The sequence below is a fragment of the Biomphalaria glabrata genome, chromosome 1, assembly GCF_947242115.1.
Source record: "Biomphalaria glabrata chromosome 1, xgBioGlab47.1, whole genome shotgun sequence".
NCBI lineage: Eukaryota > Metazoa > Mollusca > Gastropoda > Planorbidae > Biomphalaria > Biomphalaria glabrata.
Window position 1 is genome coordinate 55,302,253 of NC_074711.1, and position 19,936 is coordinate 55,322,188.

General features: G+C 35.8%; 1 protein-coding gene across 3 annotated transcripts; it reads left to right on the top strand.

Moving 5' to 3' along the window:
- Nucleotides 1-3,395: 3,395 nt before the first annotated feature.
- On the top strand, nt 3,396-14,730 carry LOC106078119 (uncharacterized). 3 transcript variants are annotated; one of them, XM_056044854.1, is made up of 4 exons: nt 3,396-3,645; nt 13,280-13,392; nt 13,551-13,841; nt 13,974-14,730. In XM_056044854.1, the coding sequence occupies exons 2-4, from the start codon at nt 13,297-13,299 to the stop codon at nt 14,703-14,705; spliced, it is 1,119 nt and encodes a 372-aa protein (XP_055900829.1). In that variant the 5' UTR covers nt 3,396-3,645; nt 13,280-13,296; the 3' UTR covers nt 14,706-14,730. The 3 variants fall into 3 exon arrangements, with proteins under 3 accessions (XP_055900829.1, XP_055900843.1, XP_013094323.2); XM_056044868.1 differs by lacking the exon at nt 3,396-3,645 and adding an exon at nt 3,765-3,786; XM_013238869.2 differs by lacking the exon at nt 3,396-3,645 and adding an exon at nt 11,223-11,341.
- Nucleotides 14,731-19,936: the final 5,206 nt, after the last annotated feature.

Below are 19,936 nucleotides of genomic sequence, written 5' to 3' on the forward strand. Positions count from 1 at the left end.
TTTTTTTTTAATCAAGCTTCTTGTAAAAAGATAACCAGAAATATTTAGCCCAGCAAAAAAAAAAATATTGTGCAATTTTGCTTCAATCTTGAATACAAACCTTAGGGTAAATATGTCTATTGACTTGAGAACTACTTTCATTTATTTATTAAGATTTTTTGGTGTTCAAATTACAGAAGTTAGAAGTCTCAGTGTTAATATTCTGTGTTCCTTTACTTTTTGTATTAGTTTCAACCTTTCATTTATTCACATTTGAAACAATTCATCAATACTTGTACCCGGTAGGTCTGACATATTGATGCAAGAAGATTTTTGTTTTCATAAATAAAAAAGATTCTGGGGGCCTTGTGTCTGTTTTTCTCAAAACTTTGTTGTTAGCCTTTATAGATGCGGCTTTGACTTGCTAGAGTTCTGTCCCTGGCTACGTCGGCAGCTTCTTGCCAGCAGGTGCCCACTGCTCTGAGGTCCTCCATGAATGTGTGACGCCAAGTTGCCATAGCAATGCACTTGAACAAGTATTTGATATGTACATCGTTAGTTCATTCTACAGTGAAAAGTTCATGTAAAGTTTGTTCTTCTGTATTCTCGTCAATAACATTTGGGATGTCAGTTCACTAGTTTTATATCTGGATCAACGTCACGCTATAGTTTCCAGATCAGGCATCTCTCGTCTCTGCATGTGGTCCCGTCTGAGGCATAGGCTACCAATCAGCTTACTTCAGGCCTGCTTGGCATCTCCTTTCAAATCTCTGCGCCATGTATTCCTCTTTCCTTGGGGGTTCCAGGTAAAGTCTTGCCTTGTAATATTGAATGCAGGCTTGCGAAGAGTGTGATCTATCCATTTCCTGCGTCTCTGAAGGATATATTTACTTCAATGGGCTGCGGGTTTGTTCATTCGAGATCTTGTCTGTCCAACGAGAATCTTCCTGAGGCAGGTATGGATGAATACCTGGATTCTTTTCATGGTGGTGACGGTGGTACTCCAGGTCTCTGCTCCATAAAGAAGTTATGGCTTAACGATTGTGTTAATGAGCTTGATCTTGGATAATGGGCTTTTCCCCAGATGTTCTTCAGCTGATGGAAGGCAGCTCGATCTTTACCAGTGCGTTTTTTTTTCATCTGCATCTGTTCCTCCATGATTGTCTAGGATACTGCCAAGATAGGTGAAACTTTCCACCTTTTCCTTTGACTGTAACGGTTGAAATGTTAAACGCCTTGAACACCTTGCTCTTCCCCCTGTTAGTGGTAAAACCTATTCTAGCTGGATTGTCCTCAACGACGCCTATCTTTTCCTGCATCTGCTGCTGTGTGCGAGAGAGGAGCCAGATTTCCACGGTGTCCGCTGTATATCGTTCCGCTTCTGGTTTGTTGCTGTCTGCATGACCCAATTTATTGCTAGCAGAAACAAGAAAGTAGAGAGAGAGAGAGAGTTCATAGCCTTGTCTCACTCCTGTTTGGACTCACGCTTTAGATATAAAACTAAAAAGTATGAAATAAAGTATTTCTATATAGTGTAGCCAGTGTAGAACATTTCATTTTGCTGGTAACGGATCGAACATCATTTTATGTTTATTTATTTATACGAAAAATAGATTTTAAACAAGAAAAAAATACTTTAAAAAAGGTTATATGGAGTGTTATTGTATCAATTAATCATGGATCGGTCTTTAAATTTATAATAGATCTTGACTAATAACAATAAATCTGTGCGATTAGAAATATTTTACCCACTGTTTTTTGTTAAGCGCCATTTCATGCTTTTACCTTTCTCAATACTCTATGGTCATTTATCTGAACCAGTTGGGAGAAGGGGGGAGAAAGAAAGGGATATCTGGGTGACTTTACAGTAATGACTTTTTAAAAGGCATTGATTTTTTTTTTAAAAAGCGTAACGACCTGAATTCGAACTCACGGCTCAAGCTATAATCACTCTGCTAGTGAGGCTATATGAAAGTAGAAGATTGTTTAGTTTTATAGTGTTTATTTCAAAATTAAAGCGGCGATTTATAAAGGGGACTGATCCGGCTTATAAAACCACTTAGTCAAGTGCGATTAACTATAGTTAATTAACTAATTGGTTGTTTTTAGCGGCCCCCGAAAGGGGAAAAGACGCTATTAGTTTTGTGTGGCCTGTCTGTCCGTCCCGTTTAGATCTCGTAAACTAGATAAGATAGTGAAAATTCGACATCATAATATTTTAGACCATTCAAAGTTCTGATGCAACGGCTACTTTTTTCTTTTCTGAAAGCGAAAAATCTAATTTTTTAAATCACTTACGCAAGCAAAGTTTTTTCATAAAAATACACCACTTTTACAACTATTCACTATTAATAGTAATAAACACTTGAGGCTCTTTATTAGGGGAGATAGATGTTTACCATGTTATTAACACATTTATGTAAACGGTTGTAGATTTTTTGTCAATTTTTTTTTTATATTTGTTTTGTTAAGTTATGTAAGTTCTGTTATACTAATACTATATTTACACACAAAAAAAAATGGGTTCAAACCCTGCCCGCTGCCATCCCCCGTCGTCATGCGGGAGGTTTGGACTAGGAAGTAAACTATCTTCAACTCTGAAGGAACATCCGAAACATGTAAAACAAAACAAAAAAAAAAATATATATATTTAATTTTTTTTTTACGGAAATGTTTTATTCTTGAGGAATAAGAGATTGGCACATTACAAAACAATTAGATCAATTAGATAGTCATTATAAGACATCAATTAGGCCAGGTTCACATCTAACTTCACATTCACTTTCATCTATATCCTTTGGTCTGCTGGGGCACCACACAAGATCTGTTAACCTTTTTTTCTTCATTATTTTCTGTCATTTGTCTTTGATAGAATTTCATTATGATAATATTGAAACATGCCTTTTTACCTGTCTGGGTAGACAACTTCGGGGGCCGATTTTCAGTTTATGTTTCCAGACAAACTGTCTTTGTAACCTTTGTTTATTATTGATTCCTGTGTTGTCAGGCAAGAGAAATAAATTTCAGCTTGATCAGAGATTGAGTGTCGGAGAAATAAATTTTTACCAGACAGACAGAGTTAATTGATATAAGCTTGATAAAAATAACTAATTAAAAGCCTAGAGCACTTCTCAGTGGTCCACTCGGCCCGTTAACAATTTGTTAGGCCTTTAGCTTCACTATTTAAAGTTTACACATTTTCAACGTTTCAGTATTTATAATTAGAATTAAATATGTTTAGATAATTATAAATAATAGAATTTTTTTTTTATCTTGACCTCTGCTGTAGGCCTATACTCGTACGCATGTTGACAGTCAAGTAAGGTCTGGCTTAAAACTTTTTATCGTTCGTCCGACAGACTAAATCAGTTTGGGACACGGATATTTTTACCTGTGGCAGATTAGGGACGTCGTCTCTGCATCATTTGTTGGACGTGAACCGAGTGAGGGGTTTGACCTGTGTAAACAAACACGATAGTGCGGCCACAAGTAGGCCTTCACACACACATACACACTCCAGGGCAACCCTGTGTCACACAAGTGTGTATAGATCTCAGGAAGATCTTCATTTGACTATAATGTAGCCCGAATAAAAAATAAGCAACGTCCGTTTTTTTTTTAAATTCTATGTTGTATTATTGGTGGACTTTTAAAACAAATCCTGTGGTAAGTCCAAATAATTAGGTAGAGAGACTAGGTTGCATTCCGCTGCTCCGCTTTAATTTTTGTCTTCTAATGTCCACGTTTTCCGGGAACCCATCAAACAGAGTAGGCCTCTGTGCTCCTCCTTAACTACACAGTGGACAGGTATACAATGGTATTAAATTGTTATTATCAATCAACTTTTACTCTCTCTCTCTCTCTCTCTCTGTATATACCTACGTAAATATTTGGGATGCAAATCTTGCCCTCATGTGGTAACAATGTGGTTCCAACTCTGGACCACATGACATGTAGTTGATATAGTGATGATGTAATGCAGCGCCCCCCCCCCCCCCCAAACACACTTAGATCTAACTAAATGTAATTCTTTTTTAAATTTCTTAGGCTTATTTGTATTTTAGATGCTCCCGTATAAAAACGCTACAGATCTAGTATCAGTTTTGTGTTGATGTCTGTCACGTAGGCATCTCAAAAAGTATATAGCGCTACTGATATCCGATTTTATCAACAGCTATTGGTCTATGAGAGCGAACCTTTTTTTCCCATTACTAACTCTATTTTTACCTAGCCTTCATAGGCCTACACGTTATTACAAACAAGATGTCACAGAGAACTTCATAGGATAGAAATAGCTAGACCAGTGGCGTCAATAAGGGCGGGGGGTGCGGGCCGCACTGGGTGATACCCATCGGAGGGGGTGGGGGGGCACCGAAATAAAAAAAAAAAGCACTTTTGCAAAAGTAGACGACTATTTTTTTAAAGTGATTGTAGGTAGATACCAGAAGATGCCATGCACATTTAATTATTTTTTTAATTGCAAGCTGACAAGAGGGAGTGAGAAGGCGGATTTTTTGTAAGCTAAAAAAAATGAATGGATTTGCATATTTGACTATTAATCCAGCAAATATAGCATTACTACCAATTTTTAAGAAATAAAATTATTAGACAAGATCAACTTCTAAATAGAACCTTTTTTTTTTTGTTTTGAACGAGGTTAGTAATAAGATCGATTCTTGTGTGACATATCAACAACTGACTTAAAGTATTTTGCATGAACAAAACAGGCACGCTACATGATGATAAAATGACAAAGACTAAGCCCATTCTAATCTTACATCTCTACTGCAACGTTTGTCAAACTTGGGGGATGACGACGTCCTACCAAAGGGGCGCGACTTCCTGGAAACAGGAATGGGGGCGAGAGAGGTCTATTTACTTTTCAGGGAACTAAAATGTAGTTTCAGTGTACGTTAATTACTTATCAATGACCATGTTTTAAGAAATAAAATACTTCAATCAAGAGACATCGTTTCATCTTCTAAAAAAAAAAAGCCTTTTCAAAAGCATTTCGTTTTCCCCCTTGCGACAATGTCGAGACACAACATGTGAAAAAAGATATTTCATTTCTTCTCTCCTTACAGAACGGTCCAAGTGTAGGCCTAGTGTAGCACTTTGGCGTGAAACAAAACAAAGTCCTCGACAAGACGTCTATGAATGTCCCTCGCATAATAGTATTAGTTAGTGCTATCTCTTTCTTTATTAGAATGAATATTGACCCGTCTCACCTTTATTTTTTATAATAAAAACTCTTCTTAGTTGGTTATAACGTGTTAGAAAAAGTACATCGTAGAAAGGAAAAGGAATTTCTGAAGCTCAGAACTCAGGAAAACACTTGGTGCCCCGCTGGATAAATTTAATTATTACCAGACTCTCTTGCTGGATAATGGAGAAACATACTGCTTCCAGTACTACCTCCAGAAAGAATGTTTCTTAGTATACAAAGCATTTAGTGTATGCGAAACACTTATCCCGATTTTAAAAGACGAACTAACTAGCTTTAATGTAAATTCCCGAATATAAATTTTGTTAAAAAAAAAAGTTAAATATATATGCAAAGAAAAACTGGGCAATTATGTTTGTGTAAGTTTCATTTCTTTTTTCATTTTATCCTTGAAACCCACTAAAGCGGGGAGGGGACAGCTGTTAAAAGTTTAAGAAACGAGCACTGCTTTACTGCCTAGAATGTCACTCATCTGTTGCACTCTTTTTTAAATAATTTTATTTGACCTACAATCTTTTTACTTGCAGAAATAGTGCATTGGAGTTTCTGAGGCTCAGAAATGTAGGAAAACGCTAGGCATCTGGGGCTCCGGTAGCTTGTGGTGCTTACGCGGATCGATAGCTAATGCGGGCGACGAACGTACTTTTTTTTTGGGGGGGGGGTTGTTTTGTTTATTTAGGTGAAAGTCACTTTTAACATATTGAGAAATACTAATATAATGTAAAAACAATTCAATAATGTCAAAAAGTCTTTAAAGCGAATTAAGGAATGCATGTTCAGTTTATATTAATCTAATTTTTAATATTTGCAATAAATGTTGATAAAATCAAATGTCATAACCAGGTGTTTAACAACCAATACATGTAGGTAATTAATGAATTATGGTACTTACTTATGTTTAACACAAATAATTTTAAGGAAATATTTTGGGGAAAGTTTATTGGGGTGACACCCTGAGTTATTCGCAACGGGTGACACCGACTTTAGTGACGCCACTGCTGTAGATTGCTACATATTATAGATATAAGGTCTAGCAAACCTTTATTTACAGCACGTATTTATTTGAACTTCCTCCTTTCCCTACGGCAAAATAAGCTAACATGGATTTTTAAAACCACACGTGACTTGTTATATTGATGGTTTAAGACTGTGCCTTTAGCAAATTAAACTGTTGGCTGCATTACCGCTAGATCTTTATCGGGCTTAATGGGAAGTTGTTTTTTTTTTACCGAAACCACTGCTATTGTTAGTGCTCTACATGTCTACGAGTAACGGTTTAGGAAGTGACGATGAATCAGGCTTTGTTGTAGCCACTTGTAGCCCCTAAATGCAAAAAAAGCGAGTGTGACAGTGTCGTTATTTTGTAAGTCGTGTGTGGTGTATTGACTGACGTGTGAGCTAGACGAGATAATTTGATGTTATCTTGTCAGTAGTCAGTCTTTTTTAGTTTCGTATCTGTCAACAGGCCAAATATTTACAAAGTTAGTCACCCTGTTAAACACGATATAGGCTACTTTGTTGGTCAATAGGCCTATAGACTTATCAGTGAAACGTTTTGTTTAAAGCTATAGATCAAGATCTACTCTATAAAGCCGCAGTACAAGCATACCACTGCAAACATGTAAAAAAAAAAATTGGGATGCTTATGCAACGAATGCAAGCTCAAAACCAATGTACTCGGGGTATTAAAAAAAAATACTACTATTGGGTGGCTGCCCGTGAGACTGTCGTTTTGTTGTCTCGACGGTTCCGGGTTCATCCCTGCCCGAAGCCATCCTCCGTTGTCTTGCATGAGGTTGGACTAGGATGTAATTATCTTCAATTCTGAAGGAACATCCGAAACATGTAAAACATTTTACAAACAAAAAATTTTAAAATAATAATGGCAACGTCTTCGATTCCAAAAATTAAGGATGAGTGCAGTGTTTCACATGACTACGCGTATTCACGTATTCTGCGCCTTCAATAATGACTTTCCTTTGAGTTTCAAAAGTTTGTCCCGCAGCCTTTGTGAGAGCTCTCCAACTGTCTCTTTCAGGGGCCATCTGATGCCAACTACTTTCCTCTATGCCAATGAGGCCGAAATGGCGCCTGAGTTGATCTTCATAGCGCTTACGGGGGCACCTCTGTCCTCCTTTAAGTCCGCCAAAGAAGATCGTCTTTGGCATGCGATCGTCTCCCATAGGAGATACGTGTCCAACCCAGTGCAGCTGTCGAATGGTAATTAGTGCTTCTATACCAGTGGTTCCTAAACTTTTTTTTGTCTCGTAGGACCATTTCCATGTTTTCTGGTTTTTGGTAGACCCCCTGCTTAAATTATACAGGTACTGCATTTTTGCAAATTCACCAAACTCCATTGTTTAAAGTAATTTCTAACTGTAGTGAGTCGAAGAGTAAATAAGAAATTTAAAGCTAATTTGTAATTTATTTATTGATAAAATTTAAATTTATACCAATTAAAATAACAATTGATATGCACTACTGGAACCACCAAAAGACACTGAATATGTGGGGTTTTTTTTTTGTTTTTTTTTATTGTTGTTGTTTTTTTTTGCAGGTTCATCATCCATTCCTACGGATATTATGTTTCATATAGGAATTTGCCGTTCTATGAAGTAGTTCTTACTTAAAACAATATATATTAATTAATTAATTTACCTTAAGTATCACTGTCTTTATATCTTCATCTTTCGCGTCTGGTTCAAAACAGGAGAAGGGTAGAAGTAACTGGTGTATAAACCAGTAAGCTTTTGGAAGAAGGGACTCATTAACCTAGGGTAGCAATCCACCTAGCAGGGGGAAAACTGAATTGAAACCTCTGCTGCCTTGCAGATATACCCAAACATGGAAACTGTTTCGTGGGTCAACCCCGACGAAAAATAAGGAGCCTATGACCCTTTGGCAGTATGCAGCACACAGCGCCACACCCTGTCAGAGCCTGTGAGGCCGCTGATCCCAAACTGTATATGTTGTTTGCAAAGAATTACACAATAAGCTTTTGTTATAACTCAGACCACCGATGTGCCTACTCTACTGTATTGTTGGTTAAAGAAATGTGTTTAAAATAATATCAAATTTACGTTTGTGTAAAACAGTTTTTAAAACTACTTTAACAACTGGTAAAAATCAATGTTTTATCTAGAATCTAGAGTGTTTTCCGTATTTAATAATAATAATAATAATAATAATCTTTATTATCCGTAAGGACATTTGTCTTACAATTTGTGCATTACACCAAACAAAAAACATTATAAATATAAGAAACCAAAGTGTACATTCACACCAGACTCACTCATAATTTACATGTGACAAAGTTTATACCTGATTGTTCTTATTTAATGATTTGATTGCCAGGGGAACAAAAGAGTGTTTGTGTCTGTTTGTCATTGCTATCGGTGTCTTGTATCTCTTTTGTGATGGTAAAATCACAAAATCCTGACACAAAGGGTGATTCTTTATTTCGAGGATCTTGTTAGCTTTTTTATAGATGTTTGTCTCAAACAACTGCCCAAATGGGGTTTGTTTTTTGCCAAGATTTTGCCAGCAGCATTTAGGATTCTATTAAGTTTATTTTTATTTTTAATGCTCAGATTGCCATACCAGGCAGTGATATTGAAACTTAAAATATTGCGGTTTGTTTTTTGCCAAGATTTTGCCAGCAGCATTTAGGATTCTATTAAGTTTATTTTTATTTTTAATGCTCAGATTGCCATACCAGGCAGTGATATTGAAACTTAAAATATTGCAGATGTGAGCGTGATAAAACATAACCAAGGCCTTTTCGCTAACATTAAACGAGGACAGTTTTCTTAGTAAACGTAATCTTTGCTGCCCTTTTTTGCTGATATAGTCAGTATTTGCAGTAAAATTTAGTTTATTGTCTAGGATAGTACCAAGGTATTTAAAGGTTTGCACAATTTCAATAGTCTCTCCAGCTACATAAACAATATCATTTTCCTTCTTGTCCCTACGAAAATCGATTATTATTTCTTTGGTTTTTTTTACATTTAATAATAAAAAATTATCTTTACAGTATTCTTCAATGTGTTCTAATTCTTTGAAATACTCATTTACGTCTGAGCTCTCTGAGAGCAGGGCAAGAAGAGCCGCATCATCTGCGAATTTTGTGAAGGAGCAACAAGAACTATCGGATTGAAAATCATTGGTGTACAAAATGAACCACAATGGCGATGTCGCAGCCCTCTGGGGCGCCCCTGTGTTAACTATGCGTTCATTAGATATAACATTGTTTACCCTAACCCTCTGAGCTCTCTGGGTCAAAAATTCATTAGCCCATAGTATTAAGTATGGACTAATCTGCAACGCTTTCGTCTTTTCAATGAGTAAATGAAGTTGTATAGTGTTAAAAGCTGATGAAAAATCAATAAAGAACAATCTTACATAAGTGTTCGGTAAGTCCAGATGTTTGTAGACACAGTTTAAAATATTTAGGATGGCATCGTCTACACCTTTACCCTTTTGGTAAGCAAATTGTAAAGGGTCTAACTTATTACAAAGATCATTCAGAAGAAACATTTTAACCAATTTTTCTAAACATTTAGACACAATGGAAGTAAGTGAAACAGGTCTATATTCATTCATTTCCTTCGGTTTGGAAACCTTTGGCACAGGTACAATTATAGATGACTTCCACACAGGTGGTATCTCATGGTTTAGTAATGAAGTGGAAAAAATATCTTGGAAAGGTTCAGCTAGTTGTTCAGCACATTCTTTTAAGATTCGCCCTTTTATTCCATCAGGCCCACCAGCTTTCATTGGGTTAACGTTTTTGAAAATGTTACAAACGTGCTCTTTAGTAATCGCTAATTCTAAACAGTTGTTAACATTGACATCTTCAAGGGCTTTGAGTCTTAGATAATTAAAATCTTTCGTGTCGAAGCAACAATAGAAATCATTTAACTCGTTGGCCAATGTTTTTTCGTCTCTTGTAGCAAGATTATTTTTTATTTTGACTTGTGCTCCTGCCATTTTGTTCATGATGCCCCACGCCTGTCTCATGTCACTTGTATTAATTGAGTCTTCCAGCTTGGTGCGGTAGTTTTTCCTCCCTTCCTCAAGAACGACGTTGAGATTTCGTTGAGCTATTTTCCTTGTCTGTCCATCGCCACTCATAAATGCTCTTTTCTTTTTGATTATTTCCCGTTTTATTTTTGCAGTGACCCATGGTTTATTGTTGGGGTATATCTTGATGCTCTTAGTGCTGACACACATGTTTTCACAGAATTTGATGTAATTTGTCACTGCGTCAACAAACCCATTCTTCGAGATTTGAAGTGGTCTCTTTGAACAAATTCCAGTCAGTGCAGTCTAGACATCCCTGTAGTTAGAGAATATTGTCATGCGTCCATTCTTGTACGTTTTTTTGAATGATTTTTCCTTCTTTAAGTTTTGTACGGTAAGTAGGCAGCAGTTGTATTGTTTTGTGGTCCGATGATCCTAGTGGTGGCTTTTCACGAGATGTGAATGATCCTTTGATGTTACTATAACATAAGTCCAGAGTTCTGTTTTCTCTTGTCGGACATGAAATGTGTTGATAGAAGGTGGGTAGGTCAACCTTCAAGGTGCATTTATTAAAATCACCCAGTATATCTACTGGTGCGTCCGGTGACCTTGTCTGAAACTCATGCACTACGTCAGCGATGATTGCAGCTGCAACTTCCGTTTTGGTTGTAGGCGGAACATAGACCAGGACTATGTAAATAACACCAAAGTCTAGTGGCAAATAAAAAGGTCTCAATGAGAGCGCCAGTAGTTCTAGATCCGGACAGCACATTCTCTTTTTAACCGTGTAGTTGGTACAGTATTTGAGGTTGATGTACACACAAAGCCCCCCACCTTTCTTCTTCTTAGACTCAGCCGTTCTGTCAGATCTCACGCATTTGGCTATTATTAAAGAGATTTTTTAAGACGCTCACAAACCATCATCTTCTCTATATGATGTTGAAGAGAGATTTTTTTTGTCTATTCTGAACTTTAGATTTGAGTTCAAAAGTTTTTGAAACCTTTACCTTTTTATCAGGGTGGCAACGTCTCAATTGATTTCATATCGTCATAAAAAGGGAACATGGCAACCGCTTGTTTGACAAGGAAGAAATGAATCCAAATTAAAATCACCAAGTCTGTATAATCTACATTTCTTTTTGTTACATGTAGATAAAAAATGAAGCTATTTTTTATAAGTATTGAAATTAAATATAACAATTTTTCGTTTGAATAACTGGATAAATATAGAAAGGATTAACTACGGTACAAATCATATATTAGTGTATGAAATAATTACATTGATGAAATGTGAAAGTTAAAGTCACGACCTGCTTAAATGAAATCAATTTTCGTAGACCACCATGGACATCTCATAGACCCCCAATTTATTTTTTCACTTTCGTAGACCCCTTGGAGCTCTTCGTAGACCCCTGGGGGTCTATATAGACCACTTTGGGAATCACTGTTCTATGCTGTCCACACCGACTTCCAGCAGAACATAAAAATGTGAAAATTTTAAGACTTTGGCCAAGTTATAAGTTATATTCTATAAGCTACTTGTAGCCTTGTTTTTTGTTTGTTTTTTCATACAGCTTGCAGTTGTACATGATCCTTGGCTATGACAGAGCTCTGATTTTATTAATGTAAGCCTATCTGTACATGCCCTTCAATACCCGGCCTCCCCCCCCCCCTCACAAAGGAACCTACATGTAAAACTTCTGACAAGTCAGGCATGGCATCTTAATGCAATAAGGCCATCTCCTATCGGATCCATATCACTTAGTCTGAGGACGGAAATAATATTACAGGGGAGGTAATTTGAAAAAAAGAAATATAGGCAAACGTAAAAAAAAAAAAAAAAAAAAAACTAGGAGCCTAGTTAGTGCAACAAAATGTATTAGAAATGGTTCATTTAGACTACCTTGTATTAGAAATGTTTCATTTAGACTACCTTGTATTAGAAATGGTTCATTTAGACTACCTTGTATTAGAAATGGTTCATTTAGACTACCTTGTATTAGAAATGGTTCATTTAGACTACCTTGTATTAGAAATGGTTCATTTAGACTACCTTATATTAGAAATGTTTCATTTAGACTACCCTGTATTTGAAATGCTTCATTTAGACTACCCTGTATTTGAAATGTTTCATTTAGACTACCCTGTATTTGAAATGTTTCATTTGGACTACCCTGTATTTGAAATGTTTCATTTAGAATACCCTGTATTTGAAATGTTTCATTTAGACTACCTTGTATTTGAAATGTTTCATTTAGACTACCTTGTATTAGAAATGTTTCATTTAGACTACCCTGTATTTGAAATGTTTCATTTAGACTACCCTGTATTTGAAATGTTTCATTTAGACTACCCTGTATTTGAAATGTTTCATTTGGACTACCCTGTATTTGAAATGTTTCATTTAGAATACCCTGTATTTGAAATGTTTCATTTAGACTACCTTGTATTTGAAATGTTTCATTTAGACTACCTTGTATCTGAAATGTTTCATTTAGACTACCCTATATTAGAAATGTTTCATTTAGACTACCCTGTATTTGAAATGTTTCATTTAGACTACCTTGTCTTTGAAATGTTTCATTTATACTACTTTATGCATCTTTGATTCGCACTTAACGTTGTTGGGCTACTCTCGTGCATCATTAGACTTCAATGCTTTCAAGTGTCACTATAGGCCCAAGTCAGTCATGCGCTAAACGGCACAACATGACCTTGTCTCCGTGTAAACGATCTAAAAACCATCGCATTCCCATTGTCTTTCAGTAGGTCCTACAGTCCTACAGTCCTATAGTCCTATATTCCGTCCTGTTACATCCTCATAATACACAAGTAGGCCTATGTCAAAGTTTTATTTTCTAATTTCTTTTACTCGTATTTCATCCGCGTAGCTTTATACTTTGTGTCTTTCTCTTCAATATATTCAATACGGTACATTTGTTTTAACATTGTTTCTCTAGTCTAGATAGCTTCAGATACTTTAGTCTCTAGTCTAGATAACTCTCAAATACTTTAGTCTCTAGTCTAGATAACTCTCAGTTACAATTGTTTCAGCTTTATGAAAACCAACAATGGATAACAACTATACATCAAGTGCACACAATGAAAACATTTATGTCAATTACACATTTGACAGCACACATGGGCAGCTCTATGATTTTAGTAAGGTAATTCAATATTATAGTTTGTTTTTAAATCCAAAACTCAAAACATTCTCTGTTTACTTAAGCTTAACCCATGCTATGTACACACATCTATTCTAAATTATCTTCTTGTCATAGTGACTAGGCAGACAAGCTGTACCTTTTTTTTTTTGATTCACCAGATGGCAGCTGTGGACTGGGATGAAGTGCATGATGGTCAAAAGTTAGTGCCTCGAGAGTACACATCCTGGAATGCACTCAATATCCTGCGTCTATCACTGTCATTGTGGATCATGGCTGGACACTTGGCCATCATACTGTTTGTGCTTTCCAAACAAGTTTTAAGAAAAGACCCAAAGAACCTGTTGATTGTGAATGTGGCATTAACTCATCTCGTCATGGGAGGGTTCATTATACCTGTCAAACTCCACTTCACCTTGAATCCTTACTTGGTGGATTGTACTTTAGCCAAGGTATATGTGTAGGGATGCTATCTTAGTGTTGTTGTTGGTTTTATATAAATAATGAAGTATTTAATAGTTTGACATTCATTTTTAAGTACTGGTAGAATAAATCTTTTTTTAATGTTTTTTTTTTATTCTTAGGTTTGGACATTTGTGACAGAGTTCTTCCAGACCTCATTATCTCTCTATGCAGTTGCTTTTTTGGTTTTTGAGCGTTTTATGTACATATATACAGAGAAACATAAAACATTGCTATTAATGAAATCAAAAAAGATCACAACAATGGTTTTAATTCTACTCCCATGGATATTGTCATTGCTGGTTTTGTTGCCCATTTTTCAATCAGCCATTCTTGTCAAGTCTGAAGATCAAAATAGTTGTTTATTTAAAGTGAATGATGGTTTCTTTTTCGCAGCATATATTTTGGCATTCTTTCCACCATCCATTTTGGTGGGTACATTGACACCATTCACTGGACTTCTAGACTGCCTCAGACCAAACTCCTGCTCCTATAAGCCATTAACTCCAAAGGGAGAATCATTGACTGTTACCGCATTTGTAAGTTTCTGCTCCATTTTCTCCGAGGCTCCCTACTGCATTGTGCGACTACTGATGCTGAAAATGGAGTGTAACAACCCATACTGCAGTCGTTTTAGCGAAGCTCTCACTATGACAATGTGGATACGCATAAGCAAGGCTGCCATCTTTCCTTTCATTTGGCTGGCCTATACAGATATCAGAGATGCAGTGTTGTGCCAGTTAAAATTGAGTGATGATTCTGTCGACTATGATGACGATGATGATATATTAGTTGAAGGAAAAGATATTCAGAAATTTCCACTGACACAACCTCCAAATGTGCCAGATCTTTGATTAAAAGTTATTGTATTTAAACTAACCACAGAAGTAGTTTTTGTTTTTTAAATGTTGTAGATATTGTTTTTTTTTATTATTTTTAAAGATTGTAGGTGCTCTAGTAAGAGTAGATACGAAACCTTTAATTGAAAGGAATATTGGTAGGTTTACACACCCAGATACTTATGTATACATACAGAAATATAACAGTCCACACATAGACTTGTGCATATATAAAGAAATATAACCGTTCACACATAAACTAGTGCACCCATACAGGAATATAACAGTTGAAAGTGGTGTAGCAAACATGGCACAAAGGGTTCGATGAACCCGGGTCCATGACCAATAAGGGTTTATAAGGTAATTTTTAAAACAGAATGGCAAAAACAAAAGGTTGTAACCGTAAAACTTTAAAAGTATCAAATACTTATTTTATTTCCTTATTATTCATTTTTTTATTATATTTCGGACATGAGACTGAAAATGCGAAATAACACTGGGCAGCCTTAGTGAACATTATTATTTAGGTGACCCCAGTAAGTAATAAAGAAACTTTTTTAGCTGTGATATAGGCTTTTTGATTTCCAAGCTTGATGTGAAGATCCAATTCAATTCTTTTTTTTTTAAATCGTTGACATTACCGGTATTCAAACATTAAAAAAATGTTGTTTAGATTAGCGTCCGTCTGCGTTGGTGAGATACCCAGAGAAATGGCATTCAAAGAGTCAATACTGGCAGATGGGTGCGCCCGGGGCAAGGAACTTTATTGGCGCCCCTCCTTTTTCTTTTCGATGAACATCTCATAGAAATATTGGCTAATAAATACAATATTTTAATAATAATATACTACAAATGACCTTAGAATGTATGAGCTACCTCAAATAGGCCTACAGTGATTTGACGTCTACAAAATACTCTCCGCTGTTTTACGTGCTAAATACATACTCCGTGGCCTTTGAGATTTTTAATCAACATTTCTAACATTTAATCTTGAATAGCAAAAATGTATTGCCACTAATATTAAACTGCAAAAAGTCTATGGTTAAACAAAATCTTCCTCTACATTGGATGTAAAAAGAAATATATGCCTAAAACCTCAAGTAGGTAAGCCTATAAATGTTAAAACAATTAGGCTTATTGATATTTAAATTTGTCATTTCTGTTCATTCATATTTGTCATGGTAAAGCCAAGAAATACCTATATGAGGCGTGGTGGCTGAGTGGTAAAGTGCTTGGCTTCTGAACCGGGGTCCCGAGTTCGAATACTTGGATTTTTAATTTCGGGATCTTTGGGCGCCTCTGACGTTAGTTGGGGAAAAGTAAAAGTGGTTGGTCGTTTTGCTGGCCACATGACACCCTCATTAACCGTAGGCGACAGAAATAGATGACCTTTACATCATCTGCCCTATAGATCACAAGATCTGAAAGGGGAACTTTTTTTTTACTAGATTACACTAGTATGGTGATACTGCCCTGCATTAAATAAAGACTGAAAGATGGAAAAAAAAAGCATTGTTTGTAATTAGTGCACAATTAATGTTCCCATTTAATAGGAGTTACTGTAGTTCAATAAGATCCAATCGTTGTAACATTTGAAACCATATAGCACTTGTTCTCACGTTCAACATCAAGATTATTGCTTTTTCTAGTAAGAAGGGCGCAGACCTAAACAATGTTTCTCATACCTTTAATATTGGCTCTCCCCCAAATACGTTGGCGTCTCCCCTTATCAAAGCTAATAGGTCTGTAAGCATTGGGATCAAGCGTTTTCATACATTGTAGGCTTCCGAAATTCATTATGCTTTGGTCTATACCACATTTTATTCCTAGAAATAAAAGTGCGTCTAAGTCAAAGTGAAGCTTGTGACATGTGGATACCCGGTACTGAATGGGGAGATATATTCTAGTCATTTGAGACTGTACTTTCGTAATAAGCTTGAACGAAAGATCATATTGGTGTTCAGAAAGATGTAAGAAAGTAGGCCTAAAATCTTAAAGGGAAATTCCGATAGTTTTTCAAATTTTATTTATTGACATATTTAAATTCTTATTGCAGACGCTTCTCACAAAAACAGTAGGCCAATGAAAGGCCCTAATTAGATAAAACGACTTCACTCAAATCTGGGTTATAACTACAACAGTTTTTGTTTTTGAAAAAAAAAAAATAAAAGCAACTTCGCACCCCTATGCCAGCACCCTATGAGGTGAGGGCGGGGGCGCCCCACAGTTTGAGAAACGCTGGCCTCAAATTTGAACAACTCAAAAAAAAAAACAAAAAAAAACACACACACAAAACACTATTCTAAACTGAAAAAAAATGCTAATCTATATGTAGCCAAAAAAAAAAATCTTTTTCTGGTCTATTTTAGTAAACTCTTTTCTAACAGTTTTACTCATCTACTGTTCACTGAATTATAATCTAGAATCAGGTTTGTTATCAGTAAAGAGTTTTAAATTGAAAACACGATTATTGTTGTAGATGTCAATTGACCAATGGTGATAAGCACAGCGCATTGTAAGCCTAACCTTTATTCAAATGAGCATGACGAGAACGTATAAGACAGATCCAATAATGCAATTAGGAATTATTTCTAGGAGAAAATGTTTGTTAGTTAAAATAATTCTACAAAATTGAAAATTTATAGAAAATCTTTTTTTTTTCGCGTCCTTCTGCGTGTGCCCCCCCCCCCCACATGAGGATGGCGCCCGGGGCATCGTGCCCCATTCACTACGCCTCTGAATCCTGGTATATCTTATCTAAGAGTACACGAGGACATCCGACTTGGTTAAACAAATATACCTAGCAATGAGAAATCTTCAGTTGCCTTGAAGTAAATTGCGAGCCCCTAGCTATGATGGTGCCTTCTTGATTAAGTGCACAGAACAATGGCCTTCGGGCGTTACTTCAACCAAAGCTGAGGCTTGCGCAATGTTTAGTGTCCAAACCACAACTTCAAAATGCCGCCAGCAGTTTTGAGCTTTGCACATTTTTATGACTAGTTTCAAAATGTGTATGGTTTATTTATGTGCTGCCAAATATCAAGATAAGCGCTTCTGCAATTCAATATAACATAACAGCATACACGATTATCGTTAAGGAATGATGGTCATGAAAGTGTTATATTCAACAGTTCAACAGTTCTCACTTAGAAGTGTTTTTGGAATGTAAATGTATGTAATAAGAAAGGTCAATAAAACATTTAATTGCTGATATCGACACCGGATAATCAATAATCATTCTAATTTTTAAGACGTATAACTTATCTTATAGATTGCAGACGTTACTTCAAAAGAGAAGATAATTATGTCCTACGCATTTCGTGTGTCATTCTAGCCATGCATGTTAATCAATGACTTTAACTATGCAAAGTCGTTGGTTTTCCTGGTTAATTCAGGCAACCAAGTCCATTCTCTAAAGGCACTAGGGAAGATGGAGCACTTATACGAATTCGTCCTAGCATATGGAATAAGAAATGTGCCGATTCTTTGAGTCTTTCTGAGTATTTTATTAGGTTTTGTTTTTCTATTAGTAAATAGTGGTTTAGTGTTTTCTGTATTATTGCTACTGGTACTTACTAAAGATGTTACTCTAATCAAATTTAAATATTCGTTTGATATAAATCACTCTGAACGTCATGACACTAATTCAATATTACCCCAGTACTTGTAAATGGGTGTAACTGAAATGAGTGTGGTGACAGTACCCTATCTACACATGAATGCCTTTTTTTTAAAATATACTGATGGATACACCATTTGCTTTTGTCATACACAAAATAGAGGTAGGCCATGAGCAACTTGCTACGCCACTGACAGTTCACACATCAATACCATTGCACAAATATATAAATACAACAAATCACACTATAAAAATAGTAAACAGGTATACAATGATCACACAGTGAGTGTAGATTGATAATACATTTGCTAGGTGTCGCGTAGTATAGACAAGTGTCTATTTCTTTCTCCTAACTCTTGTTTTTTTTTATTTCCTCTACTGGTAGTACGTGTACGGGGCGAGAGTGTCTTGTATTTTTTTGTTTTGAATTGTTTTGCTACGTCACAAAGTCCGGTGACATCTATCGGTCATTCTTTGTCATGAGGCAGTTCACCCTCTAGTTTGGTTGTAGCGGACGGTGTGTTGGCTCGTAAAACGTTATTTGTCTGTACCAGTTTCTCGGACGTATTATTCAGTTATATTTTTGGGACCCCTGTTTAGGGTGAGTTATTCGTTTGTGATATCTCTTATTTTATGTTGTATGAGGTTGTCACTATTTCTATTTTTAGTGTAGAAGTTGAGAGTATTGTGTTTATTTCGTTTATAGGGTGCCAGTGTTGGAGTTGTGGGCGTCGCTTGCCGTCTCAGAAATACATATTGCAGTTTTTTTCATTGTCATTGTCAAACTTTACTATTACCAAGGTTGGCAGTGTTGTGACGCCAGTCGGTCAGAGTCTGGTGGACCATAAAGCCAGGGTGACAAGTTAATAGCCGTAGCAAAGGTGCTTAAATTAATTATTGTATAATATCTTTATATATACCTATTATATATATATATATATATATCTAATATATATACTGTCTATTTGTCATCCTCATTGTACATACACATATATGTTTCATACAATTAAATTCATTTATTTTTGTTGTTATTTAAACTATTCACCTAGTTGTTTACTGTATGTACGACTGTGTGTGAGTGATGTTCTTGTCAGGTTGAACCCCGGGACCTTAACAGTATACAGCTAGTTAAAAACGCAAATAAATCCTAAACCTGACACTAGGCATGTATGGAACGGCTGTATTTTAATCGCGATATTGTATGCCTAAGATCAGTTTGGAAATGATGTTCTGTAATATTTTGCTAATGTAAGATCAATATTTTTATATCTGCAATGTTTGCCTTAGGTGACTGTTACGCAAGTCAACAGATTGGACTTTTTACTTTATCAATAGCAATCAATACTGAGTAGTTAATAATTTAAAATATAATTATTCACAGTAATTATTTAATACTATTTATGTTTAATGTAGGCCTAGCTGGTAGTGGTAAAACAAGTTTAAGAAAATAAAATAAAAATTAATTATAATGCCTAATGATTTATTAACAGAAACAAAAGATCTGAATGTTTTACTTCATTAATATTGCCTGTTGACCTGTTTAAGTCCACTTTTTGAGTAATTATTAAAAAGGTATTTCTTTTTGCATAGATTCTCTCTTTCTACTTAAATTTTTTTTTTCAGAAAG